The 17,799-nt window shown below is 47.5% G+C and overlaps 3 protein-coding genes across 4 annotated transcripts; 1 reads left to right on the forward strand and 2 right to left on the reverse strand.

Annotated features, from left to right (window-relative positions):
• Positions 1 to 353: 353 nt before the first annotated feature.
• Positions 354 to 3,178, reverse strand: LRRN4CL (LRRN4 C-terminal like). The gene is made up of 2 exons (XM_080912499.1): positions 3,093 to 3,178; positions 354 to 2,372 (listed from the first exon to the last, which is right to left on the reverse strand). The coding sequence occupies exons 1-2, from the start codon at positions 3,133 to 3,135 to the stop codon at positions 1,648 to 1,650; spliced, it is 768 nt and encodes a 255-aa protein (XP_080768625.1). The 5' UTR covers positions 3,136 to 3,178; the 3' UTR covers positions 354 to 1,647.
• Positions 3,179 to 5,454: 2,276 nt separating this feature from the next.
• On the reverse strand, positions 5,455 to 16,462 carry BSCL2 (BSCL2 lipid droplet biogenesis associated, seipin). Of its 2 annotated transcripts, XM_080910951.1 has the most exons (12): positions 16,172 to 16,462; positions 14,249 to 14,438; positions 12,599 to 12,915; positions 10,857 to 10,938; positions 8,582 to 8,725; positions 7,566 to 7,700; positions 7,343 to 7,440; positions 6,347 to 6,488; positions 6,182 to 6,248; positions 5,943 to 6,011; positions 5,766 to 5,843; positions 5,455 to 5,659 (listed from the first exon to the last, which is right to left on the reverse strand). In XM_080910951.1, exons 2-12 carry the CDS (start codon positions 14,321 to 14,323, stop codon positions 5,538 to 5,540), a joined length of 1,329 nt encoding a protein of 442 aa, XP_080767077.1. In that variant the 5' UTR covers positions 14,324 to 14,438; positions 16,172 to 16,462; the 3' UTR covers positions 5,455 to 5,537. The 2 variants fall into 2 exon arrangements, with proteins under 2 accessions (XP_080767077.1, XP_080767078.1); XM_080910952.1 differs by lacking the exons at positions 14,249 to 14,438; positions 16,172 to 16,462 and adding an exon at positions 13,227 to 13,445.
• GNG3 (G protein subunit gamma 3) lies at positions 15,395 to 15,897 on the forward strand (the record flags this gene model as incomplete). Its single annotated transcript, XM_080911552.1, has 2 exons — positions 15,395 to 15,493; positions 15,769 to 15,897. 2 exons carry the CDS (start codon positions 15,395 to 15,397, stop codon positions 15,895 to 15,897), a joined length of 228 nt encoding a protein of 75 aa, XP_080767678.1.
• Positions 16,463 to 17,799: the final 1,337 nt, after the last annotated feature.

Genomic DNA, 17,799 nt, shown 5'->3' on the forward strand with positions numbered 1-17,799 from the left:
CCAAACAGCCAAACACCAAAACAGCCCAGTGTGGTGGCACATGCCTTTAATCTCAGCACTCAGGAAGCAGAGGCAGGAGAATCTCCATGAGTTAAGCCTACTGGCTCTACATGGGGAGTTGGGGGGTAGAAAGGGCTACAATGAGTCTCCATCTCAAACAAACAAACACAACACAGAAGAATGTACATTACTTGGAAAAATAGGCATACCTTTGATCTTGGCCAAAAGGTTAAGAAGTAATGAAATATGTATATGGAATTAAAGAGGATCGTGAGACTAAAAATATAATGATTTTAAATTCCCTTTAATGTTAATACAATGGGAAAAAAACAATTACACAAACTTGTGGGGAGTCATTGGTATAAAACTGTTACTAACAAAACCACTAACTTGAGCAGAAGCCTGTGCCTTCTGTCTCCACAGCCCTGGCTTATTTTCAGTCCTCGGCTTCCATAGATGCAGGTGGACTTTGAGCAGGCTCATCCTTAGTAACAAAACACAAGGAAGCAGAAGGACATAGCTCCAGTCCCACACCTACCCTGCAGAAGCTTATTCTCAGAATCTATCTGGATGCCACCCACAGTTGCAGAGTCCTCTTAAATATGACGGGTGTTGGCAAAACCCAGCCAACGGGCCAAACATGGTCTGCAACTTACCACAAGAGGGCTAGGAGATAAGGACAGTTTACATTTTTTTAAATAGCTACATTTCAAATTATTATTTTTTAAAGATTTATTTATTTTATATATGTGAGTACACTGTCACTGTCTTCAGACACACCAGAAGAGGGCATCAGATCCCATTACTGATGGTTGTGAGCCATCATGTGGTTGCTGGGAATTGAACTCAGGACTCTGGAAGAACAGTCAGTGCTCTTAATCGCTGAGCCATCTTTCCAGCTCTCAAATTAGTTTTTATTTTATGTGTATGAGTGTTTTGTCTGTGTATGTGTGTGTGTGTGTGCGTGTGTGTGTGTGAGTGCCTGATGCTGGTGGAGGTCAGATGTAGACACTGGATGTCCTGGAAATAAAATTACAAATTGTTGTAAGCAGCCATTTGAATGCTGGGAATAACATTCTGGCCCTCTGGAAAAATAGCCAGTGCTCTTAACTGCTGAACAATCTCTCTATCCTGTCCTTCTTTTTGTTGGTTCTGCATTTGTTTTATTCTTTTTTGAGACAGGGTCTTACTATATTATCTGGGTTGGCCTAGGATTTTTCTATGTAGATCAGGCTGCTTTGAAACTCAGAGAGATCTGCCTGCCTCTGCCTCCAGAGTGGGCAAGATTAAAATTGTAAACCACCATGCCAGGCCTTAAATGGCTCCATTTTAACTGGCTATATATAAGTACATATGTAATATCTGTAATTTTACCCCCTCAAGCCCATAAAGCTGAAATTATTTTCATCTCACCTCCAAGGATTAATTGCTATTTTTTCTAACTCCCAGCAGGGAAGGAATTTAGTGACCAGTTAGTTAGGGACTAAACAAGCTCTCAGTGCTGAGAGTCATTGCCTGGGCTTCCGCTCTGGCTTGGCTGTGTGTCTGGTGCCAGGTGGCCGCAAGCCCCACACTCCTCCTGGGAGTGGGTTGGGCTCTCTAGATGAGGCTGGCTGCACCAAAATTGTTTTTAGTCATGGACTCCCATCAGAGAGCGTCTGAATCTTGGGCGGTACCTTGCCGTCGCGGGCAACCCCACCTATCACGAAGGCAGAAATGCCAGACCAGGGCTGCACAGCTCAGCAGAGCTAAGACTGTTCCTACTCCCACGGCTGCGTGGACAAGAGTGGCAGGCTTAGGCGGCATGATAAGCTTGCGACAGGGCCCAAAGGAAGGGCCAGTCCAGTTCTCAGGACCCTCAACATCTGCCCCAGGAACATTGCTCTCCCCGGCATCATTAGAAGCCACCACACAAAGGACATAAGAAACTCCAGGCTTCAGTCCCTTCAGCTCTGCTCTCCGAACTGTGGCGTTGAGAGGAGCACTCTTCTGTGGAGCCCCGATGCTTTCCCAAAGCAGAAGCCAGTAGTGGTTGACTGGAGAGAAGGGAGCGCACCAGTGAACCACCGCGGAGCCTTCCTCAGCCACTATTTGCACTTCTCCCAGGCGAGGAGGCTCGGGCTGTTGATCTTCCCTGGAGAGCCCTGGGCACAGGCAGGCTACTGGCCCAACCTTCTGCAACTCCTTGCAGGACACCTGCAGGTGGCGGCAACGGTCATAGTCGCATCTGACAGCTAAGGAAGGTGTAGTTACTGTCACATCATCCTCTTCCCCATCCTGGTAGTCTTCCAGGGTCAAGATCTGAGCTTGGGAAACCAAGGAGGTGGTCATGGCTGCCAGCCACAGAAGAGAAAGAGAGGCCACCATGGAGTCTGGAAGGGAAGGAGGGGATGGGTAAATGCTGCCAGCCCTGCCTTCAAGGACAAGACCTGTGTGAAAAGCACAGCATAGGGTCGCGTTGGGGAAGGAAGGGGTAGGCTGAGACATACAGTCATTGTTAACTGGCTTCAGAAGTTCTGGTTGTTTGTTTTTGTTTGGCCTACGGCTAAAGTCTAAGGTTGTCTGTCCTTCCACTCCTCCTGTCTACACCTCCAAATCATTAGGATTATTAGTGCGGTTACAAATGACTGATTCATTTGGGATAGAAATAATGAAATACAGCCTCATAGGGGGAGGGAGGGAGGGAGAGAGAGAGAGGGAGAGAGAGAGAGAGAGAGAGAGAGAGAGAGAGAGAGAGAGAGAGAGAGAGAGCGAGCTATCGCGCAAGTGCTGTTTGGAAGGCACCATGCAAAGTGCTAGAAGCAGGCATCTAATGGATAAACAAACGTGCTGGAGAAGGAGGAAGAGGGAAGGATTTATTCGGTTCAGGGAAGGAAGGTGGTACGAGTCTGCAGCCACCCCAAGAAGTGACCAATCTAGAGCAATGCTTAGTAAGATTTACAAAAACCCAGAGAGAAACAGGAGACAGAAGGAAGACCGGGTGGCGAAAGATACTGGCGTCCTCACTCCCTACCTGCATTTGTACAAATCCTGTCCAAGCAATTCACACTTCTCTCTGTCAACCCTCTTCCCGGACCCATAACAGCTCTCACCAGTGGGTAGGTCTTGACACAGTGAGAGTCTGCCTCCAGACATCTGTGGACATCAGGCAGAAAGGTCCTGTCACAGGCCTCTGTCAGGTTGCATCTTCAATTCTATTTTGGCTGAGAACTTTTATACTCCTCAACTCTGATGTCACCACCTAGCCCCTGTGTGCCAAGAAGAGGGCTGGTTTCCTCAGAGGGACTGAGTCACGGGGCCAGGGATAGGGGAAGCCACATGCAGCGGTTTCAGCTGGAGGCCAGGATGCCTGGGTTCTGACAGAGGAATGAAATGTGGAAAGCAGCCAGGAACTGAGAATCCAAAGGCTGCAGTCATGTGAAGGGGTGAGGAGAGGAGTATTACCAGAAGAGGGAGGGCACCTGGCTGGTATCAGACAGAAAAACATCTGTGAATGGCTTGGGGCCTAAATCACAAAAAGCTGTTTTGGTAAAAATCCTACCACATTCATGGCAGTCATTTCCTGTCTTCTGCCTCCCAATGGACAGAGAAGGGAGGGGTGTGAAGTCCAGAGTGATTGATGCTCTCCAGACCCGCCCTACCCTATCCCCCTCCCCTGAGGGAGATGAGAATCACATGGTAGAGCAGGATGCCTGTACTTGCCAGGACAGGGTTTCCTTCCTAGGTTATGGATGGAAAGAGCTACATCGAGTGTGGTGGTGCAAGCCTGAATCTCTCAGCACTAGGGAGGCTGAGGCAGGATCACTTGGAAACAGCCTGAGTTACATAGTGAGAGCCTATCCCAGAAAAGAAGCCAAAGTGCTAACACCTGGGTGGCATGGTGCACTTGGAATTCAGCACTTGGGATCTGTGGCAGGAGAGTTGCTAAGTTTGAGGTCAGCCTCTAAGAATGTTTAAAACTTAATAAAAAGGGAGAAAAACAAAGTAGTTGTCTAAGTCAACCTTGAATACTTGGGCTCAGAGTGTTGGGATTCTGTAAACCCCACCCCAAAGTTACCTGGCAATAGCCAGGCATATTCTACCCCACAGTTACCTGGCAACAGCCAGGTATGCTCAACCCCAGTTACCTGACACTAGAAAGGGGGCTGCTTGCCTTCTCCTTTCTCTCTTGGTCTCTTGTCCTCTTGCTCTCTTCCTCCCTTGCCCCTCCTTTCCCCAATCCCTTCTCCCCTCTCTCTCCACATGCTCATGGCTGGCCTCTACTCTTCTAATCCTCTTCTCTCTCTGCCTCTACTACCCTCTTAACTCCCCTCCCCATGCCCTGAATAAACTCTATTCTGTACTATACTGTTTGTCCTGTGACTAGGCCCTCAGGGGAAAGGGATTCCCAGCATGGGTCCCCAGAGGCATCCTCCTTACCCCATGCCTCACTGCACCTCCATGAAGCCTATCGCCCCCCCCCTTCATCTTTTTCCTAACATTGGTGCCAAAACCTGATCATCTTTTTCCCAACACAAAGAACATTCCTCTCAGCTGAGTAGCGGGAATATAGATGTTCAATGTCTGACAAGAAATTGGGACATTAGACTAAATAATTTGTGTCAATCTTAAATCTTATATAATGCTCTTATACTATCCTTTTAAAGAAAGCAATACAGGGACTAGAGAGATGGGTCAGTAGCTAAGAGCACTGGCTGGTCTTCCAGGAAGATGTAATTTCAATTCTTAGCTGTGCTGATTGGTCTTATGTCAAGTTGACACACAAACTAGTTATATAAAAGGAAGGTCTGGAGAAAATGCCTCCATAACATCTGGCTATAAGGCATTTTCTCAATTAGTTATTGATGGTGGAGGGCCCAGCCCCTTGTGGATTGGGTCATCCCTGGGCAGACTATTGGGTCCTATAAGAAAGCAGACTGAGCAAGCCAGGTGGAGCAGGCCAGTAAACACCACTCCCATAGCCTCTGCATCAACTCCTGTCTCCAGGTTTCTTGTCTGTCTGAATTCTTGTCCTAATTTCCTTTGATGAACAGCAATTTGGAAGTGTAAGCCAAATAAAGCCTTTCCTCCCTAACTTGCTTTTTGGTCATGGTGTTTCATCACAGCAATATAAGCCTAACTAAGACAGTTGCAGCTCCAGGGGGATTCAATGCCCTCTTCCTGCCTCCAGGGCTGAAATGATGGCCCAGTGGTTTAGAGAACTTCCTGGTCTTACAGCAGATATAGGTTTGGTTCCCAGCACCAATATGGTAGCTTACAACTGTCTGTAACTCTGGCCCCAGGGGATCTACCCTCTTCTGACCTTATGGATTTCTGTACACATGTGGTGTATATAATTATGTAGGTTCATAAACAAAATCTTCCATGACCCAAGTTGGACTCGACAGAACCCATGTGGTGGAGGAAGGAGAGAACCGACTTGGAAACTTGTCCTCTGATGTCCATACAAGCAGCTGACACAAAATAATTTATTAAGGGAAGAAGGGAAAAGGTGCCCTCTGGGGAAGTGCTGGAATGTGAGGAATCAGCCCTTTTGTTCAGGAACTGGAGCAGGTTGGACGTTGCCTGAGGCTCCCCAGAGTCTCAGGGGCAAGGGCAGACGCTGAGGCAGAGGTAGACAGGTTGGCGTCTGTCAGCAATGCTGCATCTTCCCAGGAGCCTGAAGCGGAGCCAGAGAGGTGCCAAACAAAATTGCAAGTGAGACAGCATCGGAGGGATGGGATGGCAATCCCACCACACATCACCCCGTTTACACTGCCCCTCACCATCTGCCGCGCGCTCTTGCTCCTCTTCTCCATTCAGGGGCTGCTTCTTTGGTTTCTGTTCCTCAGATAGCTGGCCCTCTTCAGTCAAAAGGGGAACAACAGGTGAGAGAAGGTGAGAGCCAGGCACTGAAGGGAAATGCTGGGGATGAGGATTGAGGAAGAAGAACTGAATCATACCTGCTCCTGGGGGATCCTCAGGACTCTCGACATCCTCTGTCACATCTGATGGCTGGGTAGACTCCCGAGCTTCAGGTCCCACAAACAGAGAACAGCTGGGGTCAGTGGTTACCCCTGTCCTGCAATGCCACCCCACCTCCTCCACCTCTCCCTGCACCCTCTGTTCCAGAGTACCACATGCTTCATACTGGAGGCCAGTCTACCCACCCCTCAAGGATACCATCAACCAACCAGTTTACCTGGCTGATGGCGAGAGACCCCACGCTGGGCCCCGAGTCGTGAATTATCCCTTTGTCGGATGTTAACCTGTGGAGCAGTGAGCATGAGTCCCTCTGCAGTGATCTCGCCCTATCCCAATGCCCCGATCACCAAGGGGAGAAAAACAGGGCCTTTGCCCTTGAGACCTGCAAAGAGAAGCGGTGTCGGGGCCAGACAGCACCCCACACCCACTGCATGTAGCTGAAGAGTGTGATGATGCTGAGGAATGTGAAGTTGCTGGCCACACCCACGAAGGCACAGGTCATGGGGAAGTTGTATAGCAGGTACCTGAGGTGAGAAATGGGGTCAGAAAGGGGACAGCAGTTACTGGATAGCACTAGCCTCTATCTCCCCAGACATAGGACAGCTTGAGTGAGTGTGGCTGGAGCGGTCCTCTGCCACTGTGGCACCCGCTCCCCAGCCCAAGTTCCAGACCACCCTGCACCAGGTTCTAATAAAGACCAAGGATTTCAGTCCCAGAATCACAAGGCCACAGCGTTATGTTACAATGGTTACACTGGTTTCAACTGTAATCTCTCTATTCACTCCAACACTTCATGAACCAATGGATCAAGGCAGTGGATTGCATGGAGATTATATTGGGGCAGAGTGTGTGTGGGGGTGTATGTGGGTCTCACCATGTTCTCTGATTACCAGGGGCTAGACAAGGGGCTACACCTAGCTCATCTGATACTTTTCCCCCTTTTCATTATTTATGTTAAAAGTCTTTGTAGCTAAAGATTTTCTGCCTTAGGCCCACCCAGTACTGGGATGAAAGGGTCTGTCATCTCATATGTGATATTGAAAAATGCCTGTTAAGGTTTGTATGTGTCTGAGTATTTGCCTGAATGTATGTACCTATGTCACATGGATGCCCAGTGTTTCCAGAGACCAGAAGACATGAGACCCCCGGGGAACTTGCCTTGTGGGTGTCCTTAGCCCCTGAGCCATCTCTCCAGCCCCTCTCACATGGGATTTTTAAGAAGCTATCTTGAGAGCTGATAAGCATAGTGAAGCCAGGGGTAAGAACCTCTGGCCTTGTAAAATATGATGTCATTGTTACTGGTCACCTCTGCCTGTGACTCTTCATTTTGGGGCAGGTCTTGGGAAAGCTGCCAGGGCTTCCTTCCATGGTTTCTTACCTGAGCCCAGTGAAGTGCGCGTGGATCCGGAGGTAAGCTCCATACATCTGGACGCGCTTGCTGTGGACCTCAACAATTGCTCCAGTTGTTGGTACATACTGCAAGGGGACGGGTGAGAGCAGAGCCAGTCTTTGTGGCTCTTGCAGTTGCCTATGGGCTTCCTCAAGTTGGTACAACCTTGGGCCAACTGAAGAGTTGTCTGCTAACTCTTCACCCCACTTACCGAATTCTCCCTATAGTCAGAGTAGAGCTCTACTTCCAGGAGCTGCTTCTGCTCAGCAAAGCCAAACAGTAGGAGGCTGGAGAACACCAGCGTGTCAAGCATCTGGAGCAGCTGAGAGCGGTAATGCAGCATCACCTGACAGGGCCAAGAGGACAGGTTGGGGACAGGTGTTCTCTCCATCTGCCCCACACTTGAGCACTAAGCTCATTGGAGGCTTCCTGTTTCTTCACTTTCTCTCTCTAACTCCCAGTCACCACCTACCCCACATTTCCATCTGTTTCAGTAACTGCTTCCAACCTATCTGGCCTCATTTCCTAATTCTAATACAGAGAAAGCCCCTATCTAAAGTGACCTCCCTGACATAAGCAGTCTGCTCACATATAGTCTGCTTTCTGGGATGGATCCGTGACCAACACGCCACTCAAAACTTTCCTCACATAGAGAAGCTCTGTTGATAGTTTAACTGTGGGGCCCAGAGTTGAATGAGGCATTCACTACATGCTAATAAGAAGCCTCCATTTCTTCCTAGTCTTGCTAGGAGGAACTTACTCTAAGACTATAGCAATTAAGCCAGTTATCTCGAGGCTAAAGAGATGGCTCAGTGGTTAAGAGCACTGACTGCTCTTCCAGAGGTCCTGAGTTCAAATTCTGTCATCCATATGGTGGCTCAAAACCATCTGTAATGAGATCTGATGCCTTTTTCTGGTGTGTCTGAAGACAGCTGCAGTGTACTTATATATAATAAAATAAATCTTTTTAAAAAAAGCCAATTATCTCAAAGCTGATATGTTTCTGGTGTCTGCTTGTTTTAAGAACATCGGTTATTGATTCTAAAGTTGGCCATGCCATAGGGTATGAGGTGTTTGGCAAATGTTTAGCTTATTAAGCAGATTCTTCACTTATCCTGGTTTGGGCCTGATCTCAGAGCCAAGGAGGTCTTCTCTTGAAACACTACCCAGATATTCTGATTTTCCCATCATTGTCCACAAATTCCTAGATTGTCCATAAACACTCACTGAGCGTGAAGAAGTGGAGATGATCCGGCCACCTCTGGTATAGCATGAAACAGTGACTAAGAACATGCCCAACTCTTGATTCACAGGGGATTCTGGCAGTTCAAGTTCTAGGGTGACTCGATATGGTTGTCCATACATCAGCACCTGCCAAGGTAACACACATATTGTTAAAAAAAAAAAAATCTTGTGGTGTTTTGAGACTGGCCTAGAACTCACTCTGTAGATCAGGCTGGCCTCAAATTCAGAGAGTCACTGGTCTCTGCCTGCCCAATGCTGTGACTAAAGGTGTGGGCCACCATGCCTGGTATGTCTTATTTTAAAAAAAAAAAAAGTGAACTGTCTCTGCTTCTTTAAGAACTCAACAAAATTCCTTGGGTCCATAGGCCTTCCCATTGTTTAATCATGTTTTGATGCTGCCCCCTCCTGGTCACTGGGCACCCTGGCTTTCCAGACTTTTATTTGTTGGTTTGATTTTATTTGGGGCCTAGAGGTTGCCAGGAAGGGAAGCCTGTGTTTGAGTGGGTCTTGCTACATATCTCTGGCTAGCCAAGCACTATACAGCCTCAAATTCATGGAACTTTTTCTTGTTTCAGCCTCTGGTGCTGAAATTTTGGGCATGTACCACCACATTCACTTGTGAGCTCTTAGGTCTGACTTGGACTTCAATGTTTATAAGAAGATCCCTACTGCATTTCTTCTCCAAAAGTGAACAGTCACATTGCCAACTGGGCCATCTGTGATTCAGGCCTGTGTGCCGCTGGAGCTGTCCCCCTGGGCCTAGTCTGCCTCACTTGCTAATTAAGCAAGTGCTACTCTGCCTCCCTAGCCAGCTCTTGCACAATTACTGTAGTGGCAGATCATCTTGTTATCCTGGTCTTTCTTAATTTTTTTTAAAAGACAGATAGCTTATTAATTGAAAAAAATTAAGTTTGTACACTTGTATCAGTATGTGTGCAACACTGAATTTATTAAAAATAGTAAAGCTGCTTGGGTGGCAGTAAGTGCTGTTAATCCCAGCATTCAGAAGGCCAAGGGAAGAGGGTCTCCAAGTTCAAAGCCAGCCTGGTTTAAATTGCAAGTTCCAGGCCTGCCAAAGCTACACAGTTAAACTCTGTCCCAAGCAAGTAGAATGATACAAGTGGGCACCTTAAGAGGTGAATTGTATATTATATACATTGTAACTTAATAAGCCTATTAAGAAGAAGAAAAAAAACTAGAAAAGTGGTGGTTGAAAAACTAAATCCTGGGTTGGAGAGATGGCTCAGCAGTTAAGAGCACTGACTACCTTTCCAGAGGTTCTGGGTTTAAATCCCAGCAACCACGTGGTGGCTCACAACCATCTATAATTCGATCTGATGCCCTCTTCTGGTGTGTCTAAAGACAGCAGCATTAAGCATGACATACATAAAACAAATAAATAAATCTTATAAAAAGAAAAAGTAAACCCAGGCCTAGCATGGTGGTGCATACTTACTAATAACCCCAGCACTTAGGAGGCAGAGGAAGTTTGAGGTTACCCACTTCCAGCCTGGAATGATATTGTTTGCCTTTAATTCCAGCACATAGGAGGCTGAGACAGGGTGATCACAACTTCAAGATTAACTATTCTTTATTTGTTTTTCAAATAGTTTGGGCTAATCCCTCTGCCTCTACCTCCCAAGCTCCTTTGTTTTATGACAGGGTATCAATATGGGCTGGCCTCGAACTAACTCACGCAGGATGTTCTTAAACTCCTAAACTCATGATGTTCTCCCTACGGTGGTGGATCTCAGAGTGCGATGTCAGCCTGGTCAGCATCCTTCTATGTTAAGTGTCAGGAGTACAGATGTGTGCCACTGTGACAGAGCTGATATTCTACTATAAAGTCAGTTTCTTCTTAAATACTACTTAAAAAAATAATGTTCAAATTAAGATCGACAACTAAAAAAACCTCATGTAAGAAAATTACACTAATTCTTAAAGTCCTTTTTTTTTTGTTGTTGTTGTTTTATTTTTTATCTCAAGGGCCATTTTAAGTTTAGAATCCTATTTCTTATCAAAGCCTCTAGGGAGATAGCATGTGGCTATGCAGCCCAAACTGATAATAATAATCTTCCTACCTCTTTTTTCTCCTAGTGCTGGCATTAAAGATATGTGTCACAATGGCTGGGACCAACTTACAGATGTTCTTTTCAACCTGTTTGCTTCAGAGCCTCTCTTAAGTCTCTGTTGCTCAATCCCTGCTCTCCCCATCTTTCTCAAGCAATCAAAGCCTCTGTCTAGTTCTCATGCTCACCCGATCACGTCCACTCTTAGCCAGTGAGACATTGGCAACAGGGAAAGAGCAGAGGGAGGCGGTGGAGGAATCGCAGTCTGTCCTAAATGACAAGGGACAAATGACACTTTGTGAGGTGACAACCTGCTGTGCCTGCCCACACACTTGATGTGTAGGGCTCCCTCCTCTCATCTAGTCTTGTTCTCCATTACAGGGAATGAAGAACAAATGTGACCACTAGAGTTAAGATATCCTAATGAGACTTTCATCCCCTTCCCACCATTTTTATTGTTTCCTCATTACAACAGAACCTCTCTCTCTCTCTCTCTCTCTCTCTCTCTCTCTTTTACACACACACACACACACACACACACACACACACACACACACACACACACCCTCACAACTTGAATTTGAACCAAGAATACAATAAAGTCACAGAGAAAGAAATTAAAAACAGAGGCCAAAAGAAAACCAAAGAAAATCCAAAAGCCCTTCCTGGGGTTAAAGAAATAATGAAAACCAGGTGTAGCCACCACTCATGAAGAAGACAGGTGGAATGCTGTGAATTAGAAGCAAGTCTGATCTAGATAGTGATTTCCAGGAGTATGTAGAGAGACCCCTGCCCCAACTAAATAAATGAATAAAAAAAAAAAAAAAATAAGGGAGGAACCAAAGGACATGTAGGTGTTTCTACAGGCCCTCTTGAAGATCTCAGAGCATGTAGACTTCAGGATCCCTCTCCTAGAGATCTGATTCAACAGTTCTGAACGGAGACCTATGTCGGAAAACGAAATTCCTCCTAAAGGATCTACGGATATGTCTTTTTAAGATAAATTATATGCAAAACTGCACATAGTATACAGATACACAGCTCATACCTGGGCATACACACATATACCCTATATATGTAGAACTAACGTTCCCTTGAGGCTGGAGAGAGAGCCTTCATTTATGTCAAACGCACTGGTGTTCTTCTAGAGGACCAGAGTTCAATCCCCAGCACCCACGTGGCAGCTCACAACTACCTGTAACTCCAGTTTTAGGGGATCTGACCTTTCACACAATCATACAGGCAGGCAAAATACCAATGTACATAAAGTAAGAATAATTATTTAAAAAAAAAAGACTCATGTTCCATAAATGTTTACATGGACTAGAAATTTGTGACAGGGAAAAACAAGATTTTAAACCACTGATCATAAATGTTTTATGTGGCTAGGTAAGAAGTAGGACTTCCTTAGGTTACTGTACATATCATTGGCTGAAAGTGGCAGTAAACTAAAAGGCAGAGAAGGTATTTCCTAACAGCTCATGTGTTGAAAGCCAGGGCAAGTCTTAGGTGCCCATGGGAGCTGAATTGGCCCAAAGGTTTCCTGCAACCTAAATAGAACAGACTCTGATCCTTATTTGAGTCTAAAAGTGAATTTTCTTTTTCTAATCTTTTTTTTTTTTTTTTAACCCATTTGAGGCAAATTTTCAACCTGTATTCCAGGTTGGCCTGGAACTCATGGTCGTTCTCCCAATTCAGCCTCTCAAGACTGGTATCACATGTGACCAGGCCTTTTCTCCGTTTTTAACCACAATTTAGCAGCAGAGGTAGACCTAGAACCCTAAAGCGATACCATCCCAGACCTGCTCCAGCCTTGGCTCAGGAGGTGAGAAGTTCTGTTAGCACGCTAGAATCAGACTTCATCCTCTGCAGAAGTCCTTCAAGTAATTTTCAAGTTAAGATTATCCTACTGAACGTAGCAGCCTCTCACCTGTAATAGAAATGCACTGGGCTGAGGTGGCTGACCGTCGGCATGTAGGAGTAGTAGAAAGAGCCGTAGAGGAACACAGACACCCAGAGCAACAGAAGGATGGTACAGAAGAGCACCCCAAACTGCAGCATCAGCCTGCGGGCACGGCCTGCCAAGACGTGGCCCACTTCCTGGGCCCACAGTAAGGCGGGGACTGGTGGGTCATTGACCATGATGGGGACAGCAGGGGATCTGGCCCCAGCTTCAAGCTTTGAGTTCCTGGTTGGTCTTCCACAAGGACGATACCCTTGGCCATGGGATAGGGCAGCTGAAGGTTCCTGGAGAAAGAGAAGGGGAAAAATACTTTCTTTCCCAGGGGAGCTGGAGACAGAAAAGACAAGCTTATTCAACTGCCTTTGAAAACTAGAGATAGCAGGACAAAGCAATAGCATTCTTTCACACGTGTTTCTCTTCCAATTCCGCCTTCACCTCCCTCCACTGAGTTCTCCTGCGGCCACTGCCTCAGTGGAACTCTTCCCCCAGTCACTGGAGCCTGTGACAAATTTCCTTGATACGTTCACAGAAGTATTACATACAGAGAACACGGATGACATGAAACCAGAGGTTTACAAGGAGGCGAGTGACTTGCCTAGGGTCGCACAGCCTGCCAGTCCCGCTCAAAGCCAGCAGCCTCCTTAGAGCAGTCAAAATTGCCTCCCGAGTTTCTTCCCTCCGCCTGGACCTGTGCTCGGTCACGGAGGAGTGACCCCTAACCTGGCACAGCGCCCTGTGCCCAATGCTGCAGCGCCCACCCCTGGGGTAACGCGGTGGACACCAGCTCGCACCGCAGCGAGGCGGACTCACCGGCCTCCCGCTGCCCAAGCAACTTAGAGAAGGCAGTTCCGGCTGCCGAGGAAGCCCCGCCCTCTGGTCTGTCAATCGCCTGCTGGGGCTGAGCCTTGCTAGGAGGGCAGAGCCTGTAAAATGCTTTGCTCGACACTGTCTCTGCCAGAAGCCCATTACAGTTTAGTTGAGTGACTAAAGGAGCAATTCACTCTGCAATTCACTCTTCATCCAGGCCCCATTATAATCTTCATAATCTTGAGATCCGCAGCATCCCCTTGGTCCTCCTTTCCAGGTGTCAGTCACAAGCCTCTGCCAATACCTTTACCACTTTTCAGTCGGACTGAACTGGAGGTGTGAAATGGATGCTGGCTTTGTTTGTTTGTTTGTTTGTTTTTGTATTCAGTAGAGTTTCTTGGGCCTGTAGGAGTCCAAAGGGAGCTCAGAGAACCTTGCACCCTGACGGAACCTAAATCGTGTGTGTTGCGCAGACGATGCCTTCCGCTAGTCGAGCATTGGCTCCATTTCAGTCTCTAGCTTTTATGCTGCGTGACTGACCTTCTGTGACCCACGTGATGCAGTCAACCTCAAAATCCCTACAAAAACATGAGACTGGATCTCCAAAGGTGGTGTCTTCTAGCTAACGTCCTACAGGAGGCAGGGCCATTGCCCATATTTTTGAATAGTAGCAATCTACTCAAGTTACGTGAAGAATTTCAAATCAAGTCCCTATCTCCCCAATTCCACCTCTTGCCACCCTACTTCCCACTCCAAGAAGCCCACCTGTGTTCACAATATTCACACTAACTCTCGTGCAAGGTGCCTTACCTCCACTTTGTCTGATCCTTTGATCTGGTCTCTGCATGTGTCTTTTCCCCCAGCTTCTCTTCCTCGATGTATCATTTCTTCAGATGTCTTCCTGCCGGCTACCTCTGCTGCCCCCGGGTCTCCCCACTTTAGTCACTTGTGGGTACGAAGTGGCGATCTAGAAGCTGATCACCTGTAGAGTCACATTTCCCTACATGAAGAATGGAGGGTCACTGAAGGAAATGAAGATTCAGGTACTAAGTGCTGTGTCAGGGTTGTGTGTGGGGGGGGGTGTGCAGCCCAGCTGATGTCAGACTTTCAAATGAGCAGGGTCTCCCGCAGCGGGTACAGACTCTAATGCAGGGGCTGTCACAGGCTCAGACCACCCCATTTGAGAGGGGAGCCTGCTTCTGCCTCAGGTCCTTTGGGGAGGGATCTAGTTTAGACTAAGGACCTCTACCATGGGCAGGGGCAGGTAGTGAGGTAGCAACAGTGAGGGTGTGCACAGGGGATGCGAACAGCAGACAGACTCCCCCACTGTCCAGGCAGTTGGTATGCCCCAGAATCTGAGCAGCTCCTTCTAGCATCCTTCATCCTTCAGGTACCAGCCATCTGGGCAGTGCTTAAGCTGTAGAAACTGAGACCACCCCTCCAAGGCTCTCCAGTCTGAGCTCTCCAGTGACCTTCTCTGCATTAACTATCAGCGCTACTGATATTTTTAGCTCCAAGTCCTGGCAGGGTGGGGCACCTATCTGAGACAGGGTTTGGTGCCCCCTCCCCACTGACCCTACAACCCAGGCTGCTGCTGCTGTCACTTCAGGTGAGTACAGAGCAGCTTTTTTTTTCCTCTTTAGGGTTTAAGGGGACATGTGGTTGATGTGATTTCATCAGGGTGGGGCTCTTTCGGATTGAGGCTTTCACTGTTGGTAACATACTTGACTTAAAGACTTAAAATCCTTAAATTGTTTGTTTGGTTTGATGACCAGGACCCAGGGATTAGGAGAACATTTCATTTCATCTTCTCCACCCCCCGCCCAAATGGGATGGCCACTGGAGAGTGGAGATATTAGGGGAACAAAATACTGGGGCACAATCCCAGCTGTGTGGTTGCTGAAGAGCTGAGTGCTTCAGATGAGAGAGTACTGAGCTGTCCGTCTTTACTCCAGGATGAAAGGGGAGACCCCTGTTAATAGCACTATGAGTATTGGCCAAGCACGCAAGATGGTGGAACAGTTAAAGATTGAGGCCAGCTTGTGCCGGATAAAGGTGGGTGCGACCCTGGCTCCCATTAGTTCTCCAGGCCTCAGCTGTAGGTTTGCAAACTCCCGGGGGTGGGGGTGGGGATGCTTCTTTTCTTGACACCCTAAGGTCAGAAGCAGAAACTGGGCTTTGTCAGCAAAGTTGTTTCAGGGAGGAATGGCGATGGGGAAGAGGGCTGTCTCAAAGGGCACTAGAAACAAAAAGATAGCCTATTTGGCGAAAGAAACGGCAGTCCCTTTCAGTAATTCTGGTTAATGTTTCCCCTCCTGGCTGTGCCCCAGGTGTCCAAGGCAGCTGCAGACCTGATGACTTACTGTGATGCCCACGCTTGTGAGGATCCCCTCATCACTCCTGTGCCCACTTCGGAGAACCCCTTCCGGGAGAAGAAGTTCTTCTGTGCGCTCCTCTGAAGAGCGCTGTATCTCCTCTGAACTCATCTCTTCCTCCCAGACCCGCCCTTAGATTGGAAATTGTAGCAGTCCATTTCTACCCGCATTTATTCTGCGATTATCTGAAGCACAAGGCCCTCCTTACCCATGTCTACCCCATCTCCTCACCCTTTCAGGGCAACTCCAAGCACCTTTAACTCTATCTATAAAAGGACCCCGCTAAACGGCCAAAATCCTGTTTCCCTCGGTGATCCATCCATTCAGGCAATGGAGAGGGGGATGCCCGGGTGCTCACCTGGAGCTATGAAAAGGTAAAGGCATTTGAAGAATAAAGTCATTCAGAGCCTCAGAGGACAACGCCTGTGCTAGCGTTCTTGGAAAAGTGGATTCTTAGTCGATACACTTGCCATATCCAGGGAACAGGACCAGTCGAACCGGTTAGATATTGTAAGGATTGGAGATCGCAGAGTAGAAGGTACCCGAGCGCCCCCAGTGGGGGGTTGCTAAAACAGTGCTCAGAAGCCGCGGAGCATTCACGAACGTGCAACGAAAGCGGCGAGAATTACACAAGGGCTAGTAGGGTGGGTTTCCGTGGGTTCAGGGAAAGCAGCCCCGGGTGGAGGTGGCCTGAAGGGCCGGTGGGGTGGGGCAGGACAGGGCGACTCAGCGCCTGCAGCCGATGTCCAAGATGGCGGCTGCCTGTTTGTACCCGCATGGCAGCACGCGCCCAGGGTGTACGGCACTGCTCTTAAAATGGCGGTCCCCAGCGATCCCAATATGGAACGATCCCTTACGTGATACTCTGGTCTTAAAATGGCTGCTCCTGCCCTATCGAAGCCCGAGTCAGATTTTCTGTCCCATAGATATAGTCTGGAACTAGACATGCTTTGGAGACCAAGCACGGGGTAGGGGTGGGATGACACTCAAAAAGGTAATGGGTTCAGTGTGCTGGAGGCAGAGGCAGGTGGATCTCCGAGTTCCAAGCCAGCCACAGATACACAATGAAATCCTGATTTAAAACAGAGGTAGAGAGGTTCCTTTTGAGGCATTGTATGTAATAATACAAGTGTGTTACAATCCACCTTGGAGCACCCGTTCCTTGGTCTGAGACCTGTAAGTAAGAAATTTGTTTGTGCTTTCTTGTGTTGAATTAGGGCTTTTTATTTCTCAAGGTGACTTAAGAACACATTGTGAAGGGTTCAGAATGGTGTCTGACTGGAAACCATGTCTCATGAATACCTCCTAGATTAAGAATTGGTGGAGGTTTAGGAGACCCAGACTACCTCCCAGAAGCTTGTTCTAGGAGTGAATGTACACAGATGCTTATCTTTATTCTGGGTAGGAAGGTCTAATTAGGCTAGTTCAAACTTTGTACATGGGTACTATTGGGCTGCCAGGTATGTTCTCTGGATAGCCCATCATTCCCAACCCCTGTCTTTCCTAAATTTTGTCCTTTCCCAAAATGACAAGGGGGAAAGGAATAAAGCAACAAAAGTGGGGTGGGGATAGTGGCAGGCAGATTCCCTGGGTGTCATAACCAACTGGCTGAACAGATACAGATGCATGATTGCAGGCCCAGTGAGTTTCATCCATCAAGGTGGTGGGGATAACTCAAGAGTTCTTCTGACTCATAATAAATTTTTTTTCTATATGCTTAAAATATACACAGGGAATAGCAAAAGACTAAAAAACCTACTGTATCAGTGTTGGGCAAATACCAGGGCAGTAAGACTCCTTACTTATTGGATACTCCTTATTAGCTCATATGTGGCAAAAAGCCAAAGTACTTAAAATGTGATATTAAGTTGACCCATACCGTACTTTATCCCCTAAGACACCCATCTTAGTTTTCTCACGTAATTTGATACCTATTCAAATTAGGACTGAATATCTGGTTGTGGAGAAAACAGGACTAGCAACTAG

This window comes from Micromys minutus (assembly GCF_963924665.1).
Source record: "Micromys minutus genome assembly, chromosome: 2".
Lineage (NCBI taxonomy): Eukaryota > Metazoa > Chordata > Mammalia > Rodentia > Muridae > Micromys > Micromys minutus.

Excerpts from the sequence above, each read along its gene's own strand:
- LRRN4CL (XM_080912499.1), bottom strand. The coding sequence starts at position 3,135 with ATGTCTGGAGGCAGACTCTCACTGTGTCAAGACCTACCCACTG. Across the intron at positions 2,373-3,092 it reads GTGTCAAGACCTACCCACTG|ACTCCATGGTGGCCTCTCTT; the intron begins GTGAGAGCTGTT and ends CTTCCCTTCCAG.
- BSCL2 (XM_080910951.1), bottom strand. The coding sequence starts at position 14,323 with ATGATACATCGAGGAAGAGAAGCTGGGGGAAAAGACACATGCAGAGAC. Across the intron at positions 7,701-8,581 it reads TCTCCACTTCTTCACGCTCA|GTGATGCTGCATTACCGCTC; the intron begins GTGAGTGTTTAT and ends TGGCCCTGTCAG. Across the intron at positions 6,249-6,346 it reads GACACCGCTTCTCTTTGCAG|GTTAACATCCGACAAAGGGA; the intron begins GTCTCAAGGGCA and ends ACTGCTCCACAG.